Genomic DNA, 17,319 nt, shown 5'->3' with positions numbered 1-17,319 from the left:
AGCACCAGTTTCTCACCATGCTGTCTCCTTGCACGTGCCCCTGGGCTGGGCTGGTGTGGAGACACTGCGGGCGGGCTGTGCTTTGGGGCTGGAAGGGTTGTGCTCTCATCTGCTGCACTCCCAGGCAGTGCCATGTGGCCGGGAAGGGGCAGTCACAGGGATATCCTGAGGCCTCTCTAGGCAGGGCTCCCAGGGGTACAGAGGCGCTACCCCAGGGGATCCCGGTCGTGCCCAGGGTGGGGCTCACTGGGGCCAAGAAATGATCACCCAGACATTTGTCATGAGTTTGGAGAAAGAGGAGGCTTAGGGAAGGCCAAACTTTGCAAACAGTATCTGCTGTGTGAAGAACTCATTTTAATTGTTGGTGCTGCGGGTCTGTAAGCAGAGGGTGTGGATGAGCGGCGTGAAGCCAAGATGGCGGCTGAGCATGAGGGCTGTAGGCCAGGGGCCAGTGCTGGGCCTGCTCCTCTGCCTTCTCGCCAGCGGCCTGAACGATGGGGCCCAGGGCACCCTCAGCAAGTTTGCTGAGGATCCCATGTGGGCAGGAGCTGCAGAGACACCAGAGGATGACACTGTGCCCACAGGGACCTCGACATGCTGGAGAAAGGATCTGATGGAGCCTCTGGAAGTTCAACCAAGGCACAAGCAGAATCCTTCCCCTGGGGAGCAAGAGCCCCAGGCAGCAGGACACACGTCCTGGAAAGCAGCTCTACAGAGTGGGTCCTGCTGAGTGAGACGCTGGCACAAGCCCACCAGCAGCAGGGACTGCCCTGGAAGGGAGCTGGGCAAACACCGAGGTGTGCAGCCCGCTGCCGGCTGGGCTTTGTGTCACAGGCTCTGTCTGTGTGGACAGGGGAGGTCGTGGCTGCGCCCTGAGTGTGCCCCTGGCAGCTCTGGGATGTCACCAGAGTCACAATCCCCCTATGACATCATGTGCAGCGGGTAACTGGAAAAGGCAGTGCTGGGCACTGCCAGCAGCACACAGACGAGGTCTGCGGGCAGCACCCGAGCAGTCGAGTACTGCCAGAGCACGCCAGACTGTGAGCCGTCAGTGGCCAAGGAGCCAGTGAGATTTGACAGTGACTGAGGAGCCTCGGAGTCTTGACAGGGACTGAGGAGCCTCAGAGTGCCACCAGCGGCCAAGGAGCCTCCGAGTCCTGCAGTGGACGAGGGGGCTCTGAGTGCCGCCAGCACAAGCCAAGCCTTTGAGTCCTTCCAGCAGCACCCACCCAGTGCCAGCAGCAGCTGTGAAGACTCAAGGGCAGGAGTAGCAATGGAGGAGGCCAGGCATGAGGCAGCAGCGCCAGGAGCTGACAGGAGCTGCCTGATCTGCCTGGGTGCCCTGGCAAGCCCTGCTGCCGTGGAGCCCTGCGGGCACATCTTCTGCCATGCCTGCCTCCAGGGCCGGGCCGCTGCCACCTGCCCGCTGTGCCGGGAGCCCATCGGGGCCATCCGCCTGCTGCAGGGGCAGGACAACCGTGCTGGGGTGGCCCCACGTCGCCGCCGTCGCCCCCTCCATCCCTTCGTGCTGCGCTGGCAGCAGGAGCAGCAGCGGCGGCAGGAGGAGCAGCAGCAGCAGCAGCCGCGGGGTCCTGGAGGTGGCCGTCGCCGGCGATTCTCTGACGGGGACAGGGAGCAGAGTCCCCCCGTGCCCCCGCGCCGTGTGCGGAGGGAATTGGAAGAGCGGCGGCACAGGGTGCGGGAGGAAGAGCTGGCCTCGGGGGACTACGTGCGCCGCCTCCCCGTCATCCCCTTTGAACCGGAGCCTCTGTGGGCCCCGTGAATTAAAACCCCACGAACCTCAGCTGGTTTCTTCTGCTCATTTGCTCCTTGCTGTAGGACTGGGGGAGTGGGAGCTGTGGGAGAGGGAAGGATACGGCTGTGGGAGAGGGTGGGATATGGCTGAAGAACCAGTAGAGGGGGAGGAATGTAGATGTTGGAACTGGGGGAGAGTGGCCCTTCCCAGTAGTTCTGTGTTCCTTTGCTCATCCCCAATGGGGATGCAGCCAAGAAAGGGAAGATGAAAGGAAAAAGGCAAAGGGGAAAGGGAAATGCAAAGGGACATGGAAGTCAAAGGCAAAGGGGAAAGGGAAAGGCAAAGGGGAAAGAGAAGTACCCTGGGAGTGCTTGTGCAGATCCCAAAGAGGCCAGTGTGTGCTATTCTGAGGGCCTGGATGAGGAAAGAGGTCAAGATGGAGGCTTGGGACAGATCCTTCTCTCATCTCCTTGCCCCACACACCCCTGTGCTGTGGGGGGCTGGGATCCCTGGGGAGGCTCTCCGGGCTGGCACAGCTCTGGCACAGCTGCCAAACAACGGGCACCTGCCTGCGCTGCCCGTGGGAGAAGCGGCCCCAGCTGGGCTGGGCCTCGTATTTAGGGGGTCTCCTCTGAAGAAGCCCAGAGCTGTTCCTGCCCCTCCCTGCAGGGGCTCCTCCAGCAGCGCCAACTTCTCACCCTGCTGCCTCCTCACACGTGCCCCTGGGCTGGGCTGGTGTGGAGACACTGCGGGCGGGCTGTGCTTTGGGGCTGGAAGGGTTGTGCTCTCATCTGCTGCACTCCCAGGCAGTGCCATGTGGCCGGGAAGGGGCAGTCACGGGGATATCCTGAGGCCTCTCTAGGCAGGGCTCCCAGGGGTACAGAGGCGCTACCCCAGGGGATCCCGGTCGTGCCCAGGGTGGGGCTCACTGGGGCCAAGAAATGATCACCCAGACATTTGTCATGAGTTTGGAGAAAGAGGAGGCTTAGGGAAGGCCAAACTTTGCAAACAGTATCTGCTGTGTGAAGAACTCATTTTAATTGTTGGTGCTGCGGGTCTGTAAGCAGAGGGTGTGGATGAGCGGCGTGAAGCCAAGATGGCGGCTGAGCATGAGGGCTGTAGGCCAGGGGCCAGTGCTGGGCCTGCTCCTCTGCCTTCTCGCCAGCAGCCTGAACGATGGGGCCCAGGGCACCCTCAGCAAGTTTGCTGAGGATCCCATGTGGGCAGGAGCTGCAGAGACACCAGAGGATGACACTGTGCCCACAGGGACCTCGACATGCTGGAGAAAGGATCTGATGGAACCTCTGGAAGTTCAACCAAGGCACAAGCAGAATCCTTCCCCTGGGGAGCAAGAGCCCCAGGCAGCAGGACACATGTCCTGGAAAGCAGCTCTACAGAGTGGGTCCTGCTGAGTGCGATACTGGCACAAGCCCACCAGCAGCAGAGACTGACCTGGAAGGGAGCTGGGCAAACACTGAGGTGTGCAGGGTGGGCTTTGTGTCACAGGCTCTGTCTGTGTGGACGAGGGAGGTCGTGGCTGCGCCCTGAGTGTGCCCCTGGCAGCTCTGGGATGTCACCAGAGTCACAATCCCCCTATGACATCACCTGCAGCAGGTAACTGGAAAAGGCAGTGCTGGGCACTGCCAGCAGCACACAGACGAGGTCTGCAGGCAGCACCCGAGCCGTCGAGTACTGCCAGAGCATGCCAGACTGTGAGCCGTCAGTGGCCAAGGAGCCAGTGAGATTTGACAGTGACTGAGGAGCCTCGGAGTCTTGACAGGGACTGAGGAGCCTCAGAGTGCCACCAGCGGCCAAGGAGCCTCCGAGTCCCACAGTGGACGAGGGGGCTCCGAGTGCCGCCAGCGCAAGCCAAGCCTTTGAGTCCTTCCAGCAGCACCCAGCCAGTGCCAGCAGCAGCTGCGAAGACTCAAGGGTAGGAACAGCAATGGAGGAGGCCAGGCATGAGGCAGCAGCGCCAGGAGCCGAGAGGAGCTGCCTGATCTGCCTGGGTGCCCTGGCAAGCCCTGCTGCCGTGGAGCCCTGCGGGCACATCTTCTGCCATGCCTGCCTCCAGGGCCGGGCCGCCGCCACCTGCCCGCTGTGCCGGGAGCCCATCGGGGCCATCCGCCTGCTGCAGGGGCAGGACAACCGTGCTGGGGTGGCCCCACGTCGCCGCCGTCGCCCCCTCCATCCCTTCGTGCTGCGCTGGCGGCAGGAGCAGCAGCGGCGGCAGGAGGAGCAGCAGCAGCAGCAGCCGCGGGGTCCTGGAGGTGGCCGTCGCCGGCGATTCTCCGACGGGGACAGGGAGCAGAGTCCCCCCGTGCCCCCGCGCCGTGTGCGGAGGGAATTGGAAGAGCGGCGGCACAGGGTGCGGGAGGAAGAGCTGGCCTCGGGGGACTACGTGCGCCGCCTCCCCGTCATCCCCTTTGAACCGGAGCCTCTGTGGGCCCCGTGAATTAAAACCCCACGAACCTCAGCTGGTTTCTTCTGCTCATTTGCTCCTTGCTGTAGGACTGGGGGAGTGGGAGCTGTGGGAGAGGGAAGGATACGGCTGTGGGAGAGGGTGGGATATGGCTGAAGAACCAGTAGAGGGGGAGGAATGTAGATGTTGGAGGGGAGAATTTTCTGGGACTCTTTGAGCAGGTCCTGAAGGGGCTGGTGTCTGCTTTCCTGAGGACCATGGTCAGGAAAGAGTCTGAGATGGAGGTTTGGGGCAGACCTTCTCCTCTCCTCTAGTGGTCCTGCACGCCCCCGCACTGTGGAGGGCTGTTTTCCTGGGGGAAGCTCTCCAGGCTGGGGAGGCAGCCCTGGCACAGCCACCTGCCAAAGGGCTTTAAGCAAATTCCCCCCCTCCTACAGCAAAGCATAACATGCACTGGTGCTTGATGGTATTGGCTCATCCCCCCATGAGAGCCGAGTGTCAGCCTGCACTGAAGCCAGGGAGGGATTGAGAGGCTGAATCTGTAATGGATCCTTGCCAGCCCATCCGTGTTTATAGGCTCTGATCTGCTGCTTCTTGATTTTATTCCAGCCCCTCGATTGAATTTCTCACATGTAAGTGAGCCCCACGAGTCTGTCCTGGCCATATATAATGGATGGCGGTGGAGGAGAACACAAACATGGCTCAATGTCCATAACAGATGCCCGGGCAGTGGTACAGCAGGTCCCTCTGCTGAAGATCCCCCACCCACTGCCAGAACCTGCCCTCAGTGCCAGCCAATGCAAAAGGCTTCCTCTGTCCCCAGCCTCAGCCATTCTCCATTGGCCCAGGAGCAGGACAAGGCTTGGAGCCAAGTCACCGAGCCACTATCTCCAGGAACACTGCCAGTTCCACCCACTGAGCCCCGGTGCTGCCACTCGATGCCCCATCAAATATTAATACAACGCTCAATGCCTCTGTGCCCTGCCCCAGCGCTGCAGCCCTGGCCCCTGCCCTCTCCAGGGCTGCCCTACCACTCCGGCCTCCCCTCACACCCCGTATTGCTCATTCTTCCACACACAGGGACTTTGGGGGTGCAGCTGCACCCACTTTTGGGTGTTCCCTGAGCAGGGCAGGGCAGGCAGGACCAGACTCCCTAACCTCGGCAGGGGTCCCCAGCGGCCAGCTCAGCCCCCCGCAGCAGGTAAGACCCCGCTGGGCTGGGGCAGCGGGCATGTCCCCAGAGAATGCCAGCCCATCACTCCAGAGAGAGGGAGGGCAGGCCGGGGGTATGGGAAGTCCGGAGAAGGGTTGGCAGCCATGAGATGGCCCTGGGCTCGGCCCTTGGCTGCAGGGGTGTTGCAGGGCATCCCTGGGGGAAAGGGGGCCACCGGGACTCCTCAGCTTCTTCTCTGAAGGAAGCAGACCCACCTGTGGGTCTCCCCCGGGGAGGGTTCCCTGCAAGAAGTGGGGTGATGTGTCGAGTCACCCCTCAGCCGGTCATGCCTGGGGGGCCCTGGGGATGTTGAGGCCCACGTCTCCTTGCTGCCCTCCCGCAGGAGGAGGCCCGTGTCTCTGTCCCCAGCAGCTGGTCGGCCCGGCGGATGGACCCCAGCAGGTCGGTGCCGGTGGAGCTGAAGTTCCGCAAGCCCTCTCAGCGAGCCAGGATCCCGGCGCCCTTCCTCGCCCACCCGGTAGGTCGCTGGCTCGGTCCGCGGGCCCCGGCTCGCCCTCTCGACCGCCGTTTAGCCCTTCGAGCTCCCCGTGATTCCAACCCTCGCAGGACGGGGTGGCTGGGCCGGCGGGACCCCCCGGGTCGGACCCCGCGGAGGCGGACGTGGACTCCCTTGTGCCCACGCACGATGAGCGGGGCCGGCTCATCCCTGAGTGGAAGCGGCAGGTGATGGTGCGGCGGCTGCGGGCCCGGCTGTGGGACGAGGCGGCGGGAGGGCAGGTAGGAGGGGCGCGGGGCGGGGAGGGGGCGCGGGCGGTCAGGGGTCGCTAACCTGGTGTCTCCGCAGGATGCAGCCGCCTGGAGCTTCTCGCCCTCCCACCAAGCCATGCTGGGCCCCTTCGGGGAGCTGCTGACCGAGGCGGACCTGCATCAGCTGGAGAGGGCGGTGGAGAGCCTGCGGCTGCGGCGACGCGGCGAGGTGTACCAGGGCGAGCTGCGGCGCTTGGCGCGGGAGCTACGCGCCCTCCTGCCCGCCCCGCTGCTCAGCATCTCCGTCCGCAGCCCCCCGCCCGCCCCCGGGCAGCCCCTGCCCCTCTGGTGCGGCCGCCTGGCCGGCGCCGTCAGCAGCCTGGCCGCGCTGCTGGGCCACGCCGAGGGGGTGTGGGGGTCCCGCGCTGTCGCCGCCGCCCCTGTCGCTGACCCCGCTCCCCTTGTCGCCGGTGTGCAGCCCCGGGAGCCGGCGGGCAGCCTGGCGCAGCGGGAGATCCGGCAATGTGGAGTCTGCGTCCGCAGCTTGCGCGGCGCCTTCGAGCCCGCCTGGGGGGCGGCGGGGGCCGCGCCGGCCGGGGGCGGCGAGGGGGAGGCCGCCAGCGACTCGGGCATCAGCTGCGAGGAGGCGTTTTCTGACGGCGGCGGCACGGGGCCGGGGCCGGGGCCGGGGCCGGTGTCGGTGTGCGGCAGCCTAAGGAAGGAACGGATCGTGATGCTCTTCCTGAGCCATTGGAGACGCTCCGCCTACGCGCCTCCCCGGCCCGCCGGGGACCCTCGGCAGACGGCGGGGAGTGGGGCGGCCCGCTTGGAGCGGCAGCGGGCGGCCATTCAGAGGCTCCTGGGCTCCTGGCGGGACGCCGTCTGCCGCCGCCCCCCGCCGCCGCCCCCCGCCCGTGCCCTGCTGTCACCGGAGCAGTTCGTGGCGGCGGCGGGGGGCGGCCCAGCCGAGTACGAGAGTTTGTCGCTGGAGATGTTCATGCTGGGCTATTTCCGCATCTTGGAACAGGAGCTGCCCCCCGAGGAGCGCCGCGGCCGCCACCTGCTCTGCTTCGAGGTGTTCGAGCAGCTGGGCCGGCACGGCTGGCGGGCGGTGCGCGCCTTCCACCGCGCCGTCACCGACGAGATCGCGGCTGGGAGGCGCAGCTGGCGCGACGGCTTCGACGACATCAAGGCACGGTACTTCGGGTCCTCGCAGAGCCCGGCCCAGCGGCCGGGGGAGGCCGGGGAGGAGGGGGAGGAGATTTGCCGCTACATCGATCGCAGCTTCGCCTTTTGGAAGGAGAAAGAGGCCGAGATCTTCAGCCTGGAGGAGTGATGCCGGCGGGCTGCGGAGTGCTGTGGAGGCCGCGGGATGCAATAAAACACCTTCTCGGTTCTCTTCCAGTTGAGCGAGGTTTCCCGGGGCGATGGAGAAAGCTGCTGAGAGAGGGGGCTCGCCCCAGCATTTCGATCCCCCCTCCCCCGGGGTCGGGTGTCTCGGTCCCCGGCTGCCGCCGCGTGTTTGCGGCCGTCGCGGAGTGAGATAACGGCCTATATTTACACCGGCACCTGCAGTCCCGGCCGGGGGAAGGAGGAGGGGCATCGCGGGGACCCCTGCCTACAGACAGGGTGGAGGGGGTTGCTGTGGGAGCGGGTACCGCCAGGCACGGTGCCCAGCCGACCCCCGCACGAGGGGGAGGCTTTACTAAAGGCAGCAACGCCGCGGGGCGACGGAGATGGGCGGTGGCGACGGCTCTGCCCGTGCGGTGCCTTTAAGAGCAGGGAGCAATGTCGAGGTGCTGCCTAAAAATAGCATGTGGCCCCCTGTCCCGGCTAATCCCGTGTCGCCGGCGTGTCCCTGCCCAGCGCCGGGACGGTGACCACTTCCTTCCCGCGGGCCGGCCGGGGCTGTGGAGCGCTGGTGAGAGCGGGAGCGACTGCGCCGGGGGGACCTCAACCCAGCCCCAAATCACCCCCAAAAGGCCGGTCGCAGCCCCAGCAGGGCAGCTGCGGCGTGGGGAGGAGAAACCATGGCCTGGGAGCGGGGGCGCTGCGGGGAGCACTTCTGCCACCACTGCTGATCGTGACTCGGGCGCTGGGAAAGCGAGGGGGGTGCCGGGGCAGGGAGAAAGGGAGACACTGTCGCCTTTTCCTGGCAGGGAAACCCTCGCCTCGCTCTGCTCGGGTGCTGCCTGCCAGGCCCCGCGGCCATCCTCAGCACCATGGTGAGGAATGTGGACGACTTTGACTTCTGCCTGCCTTCACACGCCCAGGGTGTGCTGGAGGGGCTGCAGCAGCTGCGCACCAACCCTAAACTGGCCGATGTGACACTGGTGGTGGGTGGGCAGGAGTTCCCTTGCCACCGTGGCGTCCTGGCCCTCTGCAGCCATTACTTCTATGCCATGTTCTCTGGAGACTTTGCCGAGAGCATCGCGGCGCGGGTGGAGCTGAAGGAGGTAGATCCCAGTGCACTGGAGATGCTGCTCAACTTCGCCTACACAGGGAAGGTCACCATCAACCAGGGCAACGTGGAGGGGCTGATGCGGACCTCCAGCCAGCTCCACTTCCCTGCTATCCAGAAGGTCTGCAGCCGCTACCTCCGGCAGCAGATGGACGCCACCAACTGCCTAGGTATCTGTGAGTTTGGTGAGAGCCACGGCTGCCCTGAGGTCTCCTCCAAGGCTTGGTCTTTCTTGCAGGAGAATTTTGAAGCCGTCTCTCTGCAGGAGGAGTTCCTCCAGCTCTCCAAGGAGAGGTTGGCCACCTACCTCTCCAATGACCAGCTGCAGGTGCAGGAGGAACGTAGCCTGGTCGAGGCTGTGCTACGCTGGGTACGCCACGACCCGGGGTCCCGAGCTCAGTTCCTGCCCGAGCTGCTGGAGCTGACCCACCTGGTCTCGCTGCCTGACCAGTACCTGCAGAACCTACTTGCCACTGAGCCCCTTGTACGTGACTCAGATGCCATCAAGGCCCTCGTCGCCCGATCCTGCACCATGGTGGGTATCCTCTGCCCCCAAATCCCACTTCCTGAGCCTGGAGGGAGGAGCCTGACTGTTCTGCTCTGGCCTCTACATCAGGGGCAGAGCAACACTGGTGCCCTGAAGAACCCCCCAACCCCACCACAGAAGCTGGAGGAGGTGCTGGTGGTGGTTGGTGGCCGCGTGCTGGAGGATGGTGAAGATGAGGGGAGGGAGCTGGAGATGCCAGCTGCCTCCAGGAACTTTGCCTTCTACAACCCCAAAAGTAGTAAGTGCCCACCTCCCCCTTCACTCTCCCCCATGTTAATTAACCCTCTGTCTACCCCAAAACCACCTCTTGCCAAACTAGTGTCAGTTTGGAGGGGCATTGTTGGGGTGGGGGATGGGGTTGAAACTGGGGTGGCTTAAGAAGTGCCACTGCTGGCTGGGAGGTCATTGCTTGATTCTGCTGGGTTTCAGAGCGATGGATGGCTCTGCCCGACTTCCCTGATTACAACAAATGGGGCTTTTCCCTGGTGACTCTGAACAACGATGTGTACGTCACAGGTAGGTTCTAGGGCTGCTGGTGCAGGGTGGGCATCTTCAAGAAATAGGGATGGATGGTAGAGGACAAACGTGAGCACGAGGCACTAGCATGGGGCCTGGGGCTCCTCTCTGAGCGAAGTCCTCTTCTTACTCCCTGCTTTGGCAAATCCGGATGCTGGCAAGAGATGCCCAGGGACAGCTGCACTCAGAGACAGTGGCCCATCTGACCCATCTCTCCCCAGGCGGCTCCCGGGGGTCCCAGAATGATACGTGGTCAACGACCCAGGCATGGTGCTTCTGCCCCAGGGACGGCCTCTGGAAGCCCATCGCTTCCATGCTGAGAGCCCGGACAAACCACACCAGTGCTGTCCTCAATGGTGAGATCTACGTCATTGGGGGTAAGGCTGCAAGGATGGATGTGGTGGATGCTGCTAGGGTGGGGGTTCATGGGTGCCCCAGAGCAGCGGGGTGGCTGCAGCGTCCCGTCACCCTGCAGGGACAACAGTGGACGTGGTGGAGGTGGAGCGCTATGACCCCTACAACAAGAGCTGGTGTGCCATCAGCCCAGCCCTCAAGTACGTGAGCAATTTTGCAGCCGCCAGCTGCTCGGGCAAGCTCTACCTGGTGGGCTCCTGTGCCGTCAAGTACAATGCGCTCACCCTGCAGTGCTACAACCCTGTCCAAGGTGAGAGTGGACCCTGCCATCCACCAACACTGTCCTGGGGAGGCTGGTGAGGGGGGGTCACCCCAGGCAGTTGACCCCCTGTGCTTTCAGGCGTGGTCCTGTGGGATGTGGGCAGGTGCTAACAGGGTGCAGTGATGGCTGTGGCACAGGGAACACGGCTCCAGCAGGAGCACGGCTGCCAGCAGCATGGACCTGAGTCACAGACATCTGACACAGCCTGGACTTGAGCTTTAGTGGAGTGGGATCTCTGGGGCATAGGGGTGGGGGAGGCTGCCTGCCTTAGGAAGAGACTAACCCCCTGTGACAATGCCACCTCCTTGAGTAGCCTCTCCCCCATCCCACAGCACCACTACAAACCATGTCCCCATTCCCTCTATTTTTTATGCAAGACCCTCGCCTGGGGTGGGGACTGTGGGTGCAGGTCTGCCTGGCTACTCTGCCTCCTCCCTTTCAAATTCCCCCTGAAATAGCCATGGGCTCAGCGATGCTTTTTTCAGTCACTGGCAGCTGCATCGAGAGCCAAGGGTGGGACGTGCTGCTAATGCCTGCTCCTTGCAGATTTGTGGAGTGTGATCACATCCCCCTTCATCCCCAAGTACCTCTCGGCCCCACGCTGTGCCACCCTACGCGGGCTCATCTACCTTATTGGGGACAACACCAAGAAGGTCTACGTGTACAACCCGGAGGCCAACATCTGGCAGAAGGTTGTGGGATGTGGGGCCAGGCAAAATCAACCTCCCAGGGAGGTGGGGAAGGTGTTCTCACCTGCTCCCCCTGGGTGTCAGCACCCCTTCTCCCTTCTGCCCACTCATCCCTTGGCTCTGTTAACTCCTGTGGAGCTGAGGATGCCCCAGTCCTTTTTCCCCTGCTCCCCCATCCCTCCTGCACTAGGCACCAGGGGCCCCAAACCTACAGAGAGGATGGGGCAGGGAGACACATCTGGTGGATAGATGTCCTCTGCAGTGGGAGTGGGAGGTCACCGAGGAGTCCCTGCACATCTCACCCTGCCCCTCAACACAGGTGCAGCTCCTGCATGTGCTCCATGAGAACGGTGGGATGGTGGCACTGGGCGACCGTCTCTTTGTCACTGGTGGCCACTGGAAGGGCATGGATGGGGACTACCGGGTAGAAATGGAGGTGTATGACTGTGCCAAGGATCTCTGGACACGGGAGGGCTCCCTGCCCTGCCTCTGGCTCTTCCACAGCTCCTCCTCCATCTTCATGGACACCTCCAAGTGGACAGAGGCTTTCCAGAGTGACCATGGATGGTAGGAGAGCCCATCACCCTATGTGGCCACGCTCCCCTCTCGCATCTCCCTGTGGCCTGTTCAGCCCCATGAGGGGGGATGGAAAGCCCTCTGCCAGGCTGGCTGGGGCAGCAGGAGTGTGTTTCCCCACCACTGCAGGGAAAAGGCTTTTCCTTATAAACATGCTTTGGCTAATGCTCTCTTCTTTTGGCTTGTGGTTTGTTTTTTTGGTTGGTCGATTTTTTTTTTAACTGCCTTTCCCCCCTCCAAAACTCTAAAGCTTTTAGGGTGTTACATGGCCTCCCAAAGTGTGGTCCATCCCATCAAAGTCAGATGTCGCTGCTTGGGGGTTACGGCCTCTTTCCCCATTCCACTGACATCCAGCATGGAAAAACCCAAGTGGTACCAGAGGAATCTCTTGCCCAACACCCAAAGCTCTCCAGCCCCTCTCTGGCTTAGATTTAAGTGTTAGACTCGCCCCAGTGCCCTGTGGCACAGAATGACAGGAGACAAGCGACATTTTGGATGCTTGTCCTCAGGTGGCCGAGTAGCCTGTGGCAGGGTGCATAATCCTGGTTTCGTTCCTGTGAGACACAGCGTGCGTCCCAGGGAAGCGATCTGCGCTCATGGCGAAGCAGCCAGCACCCGGGCGCCTCCCTGCTCCTGGTGCTGTGACTGCTGCCCCAGCCCCTCTCTGCTGGCACCGGTTGTAGAGGGATGGGCGAGCACAAAACGACGCTCCCCTGTCGGCCGGGCCTACAGCCAGCACGGCTGGACGGCTTAGCTGTCCCGCCTTCGGTTGTTCGCTGTTTTAGGAACGTTAAACATGCCCACGGCGGGGTGGGCACCTCCCACTTTAGGAGCCCCGCGCTGCTCCCCACGGCCACGCGGGGTTTTAAACGCGAGGGGGTCCCCGCGCCCCGAGGGCAAAGCCCGGCAATGGGGCGGGTCCGAGGCGGGGTCGGGACCGCCCTCCCGGTAGCGGCGGCGGCGGGATGCGGCTGTCGGGGCTGTGCCTGGCGCTCCTCTGTGCCGCCGGCACCGAACCCCCGCGGGCAGCTCGGGAGCGGCCGCCGGGCCCGGGAGCAGCTGCGGGATGGGCGGCGGCGGCGACGGGACGCGGAGGGCCGGGGGCGGCCGGCGTGGACCCCCGGCAGGCGTGGATGCTGCTGGCCGGGAGCCCCGGGCGGGGAAGCGGCGGTCGGGCCCGTGTCGGGCCGGGGGCGGACACGGCACCGGCGGGCGGCCGCTCTCCGGGAAAACCGCCCCCGGCGGCGGAGCAGGGCCGTGTGCCAGGGGCTGCCCCGGACCCCCCCGCTGTGCCCGTGGAGCTCCTGAGGGAGCTGCAGATCCTGCTCAGAGGTACCGGGGCGGGGGTCGGAGGCCGGGGCGGGAGCGGAGGGGGGACAGCGACCCGAGACACAGTAGGGCTGGGCGGCAGAGACTGGAAAAGTGGAGGTTCTTTCCTAACGCCGAACCCCGGTGGGGTTTGGGGTCAGGAATAGCAAAGGAGCAGGCAAAGGTGCAGAGGGCAGCCTGGGAAGGGCATAAGGAAGAGGAAGAACGCAGCCCCCAGGCCGGGGTCCATCATCGCGTGAACGCAGCCTTCCACTGCCGAACGCGCGAAGACATCTCCGTGGAGCAGAGAACACGACAGGAGCTGCAGCTGTTCTACATCGTTAGTGCCCAACCTGCCCCTCTTCCCTGTCTGCGGGGACGCCCGCCCAGGCACAGGGGCTCCTTCTCTAACTCCAGCCCTTCCCTGTCCCAGCCTGAGAGGGAGGAGATGTTTTACCGTGGCCTAGGGCTGAACCTGACCAGTGGGCAGTACACAGCCCCCATCGCAGGGTACTACACCTTCACCACCACGCTGCACATCGGTGAGCCCTTGGGCAGCCCCACGGCCCTGGCAGGGTGGTTTGGGATGGCTCTCACCCCCGGCTCTGTCCCAGTGCACAGGGAGCCGCCGAAGAAGAGGCAGGTGTGCCGGGGGACGCGCCTGCGCGTGCTGATCTGTGTGCAGTCCCGCTGCCAGCACAACAGGTATGGCAGGGCACAGCAAGGGACTCTGGGCCAGGGAGAGGGGAAGGAGTCCAGCGTCCCTGGGAAAGGAGGGGGTATGCTCTCCCCAGCACCACCCTCCGTCTTCTGCAGAAATCTGGAGACTTCATCCCGGCTGGAGAGCAGGGGTGACCTTTTCACCATCTCTGTCACCGGAGTCCTTTACCTGCAGGTTAGTGGTGTCAGCACCACTGGGGACAGTACTGGGCTGGAAGGTGCCTTCTGTGGCCCCAGCTCAGGGCTGGGCATCAGGTCTGCTTCTCCAAGCCCAGGGACACTCAGGGCAGAGCTCTGCTGCTGCACTGTAGCACAGACCGTGGCTGGACTGCCCTAAAGCCTTGTGATGTTCTTTTCCCAGAAGGAAGGGTGTGGGCACCTCCACCTCTCAGCTGCTGCGCACAGGGGGGAGATCTCTCCTTGGCTCTGCCAGGTCGTGCCAAGGGAGGTGTCCCAGCCCTGCTAAGCCCTCTCTCCCCCCAGGCCGGGCAGTACGCCTCTGTTTTTGTGGAGAACGCTGCAGGCTCTCCCCTCACTGTTCGAAGCGGCTCCGATTTCAGCGCCGTTCTGCTGGGGGTGTGAAGAGGCACCAGGCAGGGCACTGAACCTGTGCCAGGAGAAGCCAGACCCTTCCCTCTGCCAGCCATGATCACATCTCCCCTGCTCAGCACCAAGCCCAGGGAAGACCATTTGCTCTTGGCAGGAACTGCAGTCTGGTCTGATACTGCTCATGCTGCAGAACCAGCTGAAGATGAACAAAAGATCATGGAGAAGATGATGATGATAATAAAATAGCCTGACAAGGACCTAAAGGCATTCACTTTTAACTAAAGGCTAGGCCTGGAAATTTATCTTGGAAAATGCTGCTGACAGTGGCAGATGTCAGATGGTTGCCTTCTCCTCAGGGCTCAGCTCCCACCATGCTTGGGACAAAGCCCCCCACCTCCATTTTTGCCCTCAGTGGACTTCCCTCCCCTGCCCAATGTCTTAGCAGCCCAAACCAGATTATGGATCACTTTAGCTGCCCTGGAGTGTATGAGCAGTGAATGTTTGCTGGCAGAAGCAAACATCCTACACGCTAATCATTAAAGCAATGTCCCAATAACACGGCACATCCGATTAAAGCAAATTCTTGTGCCATGGCTTTCCACGCCAGGCGTTCCCTGCCCATGGCACGGGGCCCAGGCTGTGGGCAGCACAGATACGCTCTTTGCTCCGGCTCTGATAGCTGCCTGAGCTGAAGACGGGCACAGGGCTACGTGACCGAGCAAGGGCTGCGGGAGAAGGACCCGGGCGCTTGATTTCTTAGTAGCACTTAGTACTGGGCAAGTTGTGCCAGCAACACCTCAAGATAGCCTGAGCTGCGCCCAAGCCCCACCTTCCCCCAGGGATCCATGCACACAGGCAGGAGGAGGCACCTTCTCGGTGCTGAACCTTGCTCAGGAGGGCTTTTCTGGCTGCATCTCCTTGAGGAGCCTCGTGAAGTAGCTGTTGCAGCAATTTGTGGGTAACAGTGTTTGGATCTGGGGAGGAGGGGGGTTAGGCTCCGGCTGTACAGTCTGAATGCTGACTTCTTCCTCAGGGCAAAGACAAGTTCTATCTGAAAGCAAAGCTGTGCTTCTCCCACAGCTGATCTGGCTGGCAGCAGCCTCCTGGCAGGGATGAGGCCCCTGCAGCTCCTGCCCAGCCGAGGAGGTTGGCCCTGGCATCACCTCCCAGTCCCCATGCATGATAAGCCAAGGGAGCCTCACTCTGATCAGCTGCCTCTCTTCCTACTACACACACCTGAAAAGGCACAAAAGGACTCACTGTTCAAGAGTGGGGCTTGCCCAGCTGTAAGCTGTCCTGTGCCTGTGAGGTATCAGGAGCCCAGCGCACTCAAACACAAAACTGAAAGCTGATTAATCTGGAGGTACTAGAGGGGTAATTTAAGTGTTGGGAGGGGACAGAAGCTCAGTTAGCTCCAAAGGGAGAGGAACTGTATGCAGAGCACTTGCACATGGGCCACCCTGAAGGGTGATCTTGGGAGCTCTCCTCCATAGCAGGATGCTGCTTGAGCACTGAGCCAAGGCGAGTGCATTTTCAGGAAACCTCCTGCAGACCCCACCCTACCAGGAAATTCAAGCAAGTAATTTTTTTACTTCCACTAAAGCTGGGGCTGAACCTGCTTTTCTAACTGTCTGTCTACTCCCAGGCATGGTGAGACCTGGTCCACAGCACTTTCTTTTTCCCTTAGCCCTGAAAAATGGACATTTTACAGGAATTATTATTAACCATAACAACCACTGCTGTACCACAGTGCTGCATATTCCGATCCTAACTGGAGCTGTGCTTTCTGAATTCTTCCTAAAGGGAAGGAAAGAAGTGTTTTAAGAGGAGGGAGAGGAAGGGAAGACAGAGAAGAACAAGCTGACATTCCTCTCACCAGCTCACATTGGAATGCAGAGGGGCCTCCTGGAGGGAGCCACAGAGCTGGGAGCATGGCTCAGCTCTCACAGCATGGCCAGAGCCCTCCCCAGTGCATGAGGTGGAAAAAGGGAGAGGTGAAAAAGGAGGGCAAGTTGCTTTTCTGAGATCTGCCATCAGGGTTTCTTTGCTACACAGTCTGAAGTAATTCTGTGCTACTCTCTCTGGGCTCTCCAAATTTGGCTTTTGTGAGCAGAAGCAGCAGAGTGAGTTGCTAACAAAGGGATCTCAGCTCATCCTGCAGTGCAACCTTATATCAAAGTACACAGGAATGGCTGGGAGCAGAACAAGCTGGCAGAGGGCAAGCACTACCCAAAGTCTGCACCAGACACCCAGTTCCTTCCTCAGTCCTCTGCAGGAGATGTGGAGAGTTAGTGTGAGCCAGGCTGTGTCAACCGACTAGTGCTGGAGCAGAAATCCACGAAAGATGGTCAACCCACCTGTCCAAACAACAGGACAGCTTTTGTGTGCTCCACTAAACAGACAGCCCAGGATCTGGGACCATCTCCCAAAGTTCTGGGAATGCAGATAACAGAAACGAGTCTTGGAAGCCTCACAGCCCTGTCCAGGGCTATGCACACAATGGCAGATACCACTGCATCAACCTGCCCACCTCCTTGGGGCTGCAACTGCCTCCTCAGAGCAAGGAGGTTGTGCAAGTAACCCCCATGCAGACCCCTTGGCTCACCTCCCTCCCTGCCCCGGTTCACCCACAGCATGGGAGAGCTACATAATCAGAAATTTAAGTGCTTTGGTCCAATCCATTTAGCTTTCATTTGGTCTTAAGCCAAATTTTCTCTGGAAAACAGCACACTGTCTTGCAGCAACAGCTGGTAGAGGCACTGGGTCAGGATCAGATACCAGACATTTATTAGCAACAAGTACCTAAAACCTGAGATGCAGGCTCTGTGCTTGTCTGTGCTATCTGAGGAGCAGGCCTGTAGCTCAGCTGCCTGGCAGGTCTATTTGCTGAAAACACTTTTCCCAAAAAATATCAGGAGCAAACTCCAGCCACATTTTCCATATCAGCATTGGGGTAAAACTCTCAACACATTCTGCAAGCAGAGGGCAGGTACACTGCTGCTCTGCAAGCAGTGTTTGTGTCCCTCAGCTGCAGGCAAACTCACAGCCCAGCTTGAGAGTCAAAAGATTTCCTTCCCAGCACAAAGAGGACAGCTCACACCACACCCCAAGCTGGTGGCTACAGTACTGTACAGTACAGTCTGTCCAGGAGCTCCCATAGAGCCCTAAGAATTCAGGA

General features: G+C 61.7%; 3 protein-coding genes across 3 annotated transcripts; all 3 read left to right on the top strand.

The window, feature by feature from the left end:
- The first annotated feature begins 1,273 nt into the window (after window positions 1-1,273).
- On the top strand, window positions 1,274-7,501 carry ESPNL (espin like). Its single transcript, XM_032698060.1, has 6 exons — window positions 1,274-1,486; window positions 3,537-4,198; window positions 5,307-5,379; window positions 5,735-5,869; window positions 5,959-6,129; window positions 6,197-7,501. The coding sequence occupies exons 1-6, from the start codon at window positions 1,274-1,276 to the stop codon at window positions 7,433-7,435; spliced, it is 2,493 nt and encodes an 830-aa protein (XP_032553951.1). The 3' UTR covers window positions 7,436-7,501.
- A 441-nt stretch (window positions 7,502-7,942) lies between these two features.
- On the top strand, window positions 7,943-11,738 carry KLHL30 (kelch like family member 30). Its single transcript, XM_032697864.1, has 7 exons — window positions 7,943-9,095; window positions 9,177-9,345; window positions 9,537-9,623; window positions 9,845-10,000; window positions 10,099-10,287; window positions 10,846-10,991; window positions 11,308-11,738. Exons 1-7 carry the CDS (start codon window positions 8,322-8,324, stop codon window positions 11,557-11,559), a joined length of 1,773 nt encoding a protein of 590 aa, XP_032553755.1. The 5' UTR covers window positions 7,943-8,321; the 3' UTR covers window positions 11,560-11,738.
- Window positions 11,739-12,529: 791 nt separating this feature from the next.
- Window positions 12,530-14,423, top strand: LOC116791759 (erythroferrone-like). Its single transcript, XM_032698058.1, is given in 7 exon segments — window positions 12,530-12,896; window positions 13,034-13,212; window positions 13,306-13,414; window positions 13,487-13,577; window positions 13,689-13,767; window positions 14,153-14,189; window positions 14,224-14,423. Coding segments are annotated over 7 exon segments (1,062 nt in total).
- The last annotated feature ends 2,896 nt before the right edge of the window (window positions 14,424-17,319 follow it).

Source organism: Chiroxiphia lanceolata, chromosome 10 (genome assembly GCF_009829145.1).
Source record: "Chiroxiphia lanceolata isolate bChiLan1 chromosome 10, bChiLan1.pri, whole genome shotgun sequence".
Taxonomy (NCBI): domain Eukaryota; kingdom Metazoa; phylum Chordata; class Aves; order Passeriformes; family Pipridae; genus Chiroxiphia; species Chiroxiphia lanceolata.
Note: the sequence above shows the minus strand (reverse complement) of the source record. Positions and strands in the feature narration are given on the sequence as shown.

Bases quoted from the DNA above. Each gene is read 5' to 3' on its own strand.
- ESPNL (XM_032698060.1), top strand. From the start codon at position 1,274: ATGGAGGAGGCCAGGCATGAGGCAGCAGCGCCAGGAGCTGACAGGAGC. The intron at 4,199-5,306 runs GTGGGCCCCGTG...TTCCCTGAGCAG, and splicing joins CCCTTTGAACCGGAGCCTCT to GGCAGGGCAGGCAGGACCAG. The intron at 6,130-6,196 runs GTAGGAGGGGCG...GTGTCTCCGCAG, and splicing joins ACGAGGCGGCGGGAGGGCAG to GATGCAGCCGCCTGGAGCTT.
- KLHL30 (XM_032697864.1), top strand. From the start codon at position 8,322: ATGGTGAGGAATGTGGACGACTTTGACTTCTGCCTGCCTTCACACGCC. The intron at 9,096-9,176 runs GTGGGTATCCTC...CCTCTACATCAG, and splicing joins TCGCCCGATCCTGCACCATG to GGGCAGAGCAACACTGGTGC. The intron at 10,288-10,845 runs GTGAGAGTGGAC...TGCTCCTTGCAG, and splicing joins GTGCTACAACCCTGTCCAAG to ATTTGTGGAGTGTGATCACA.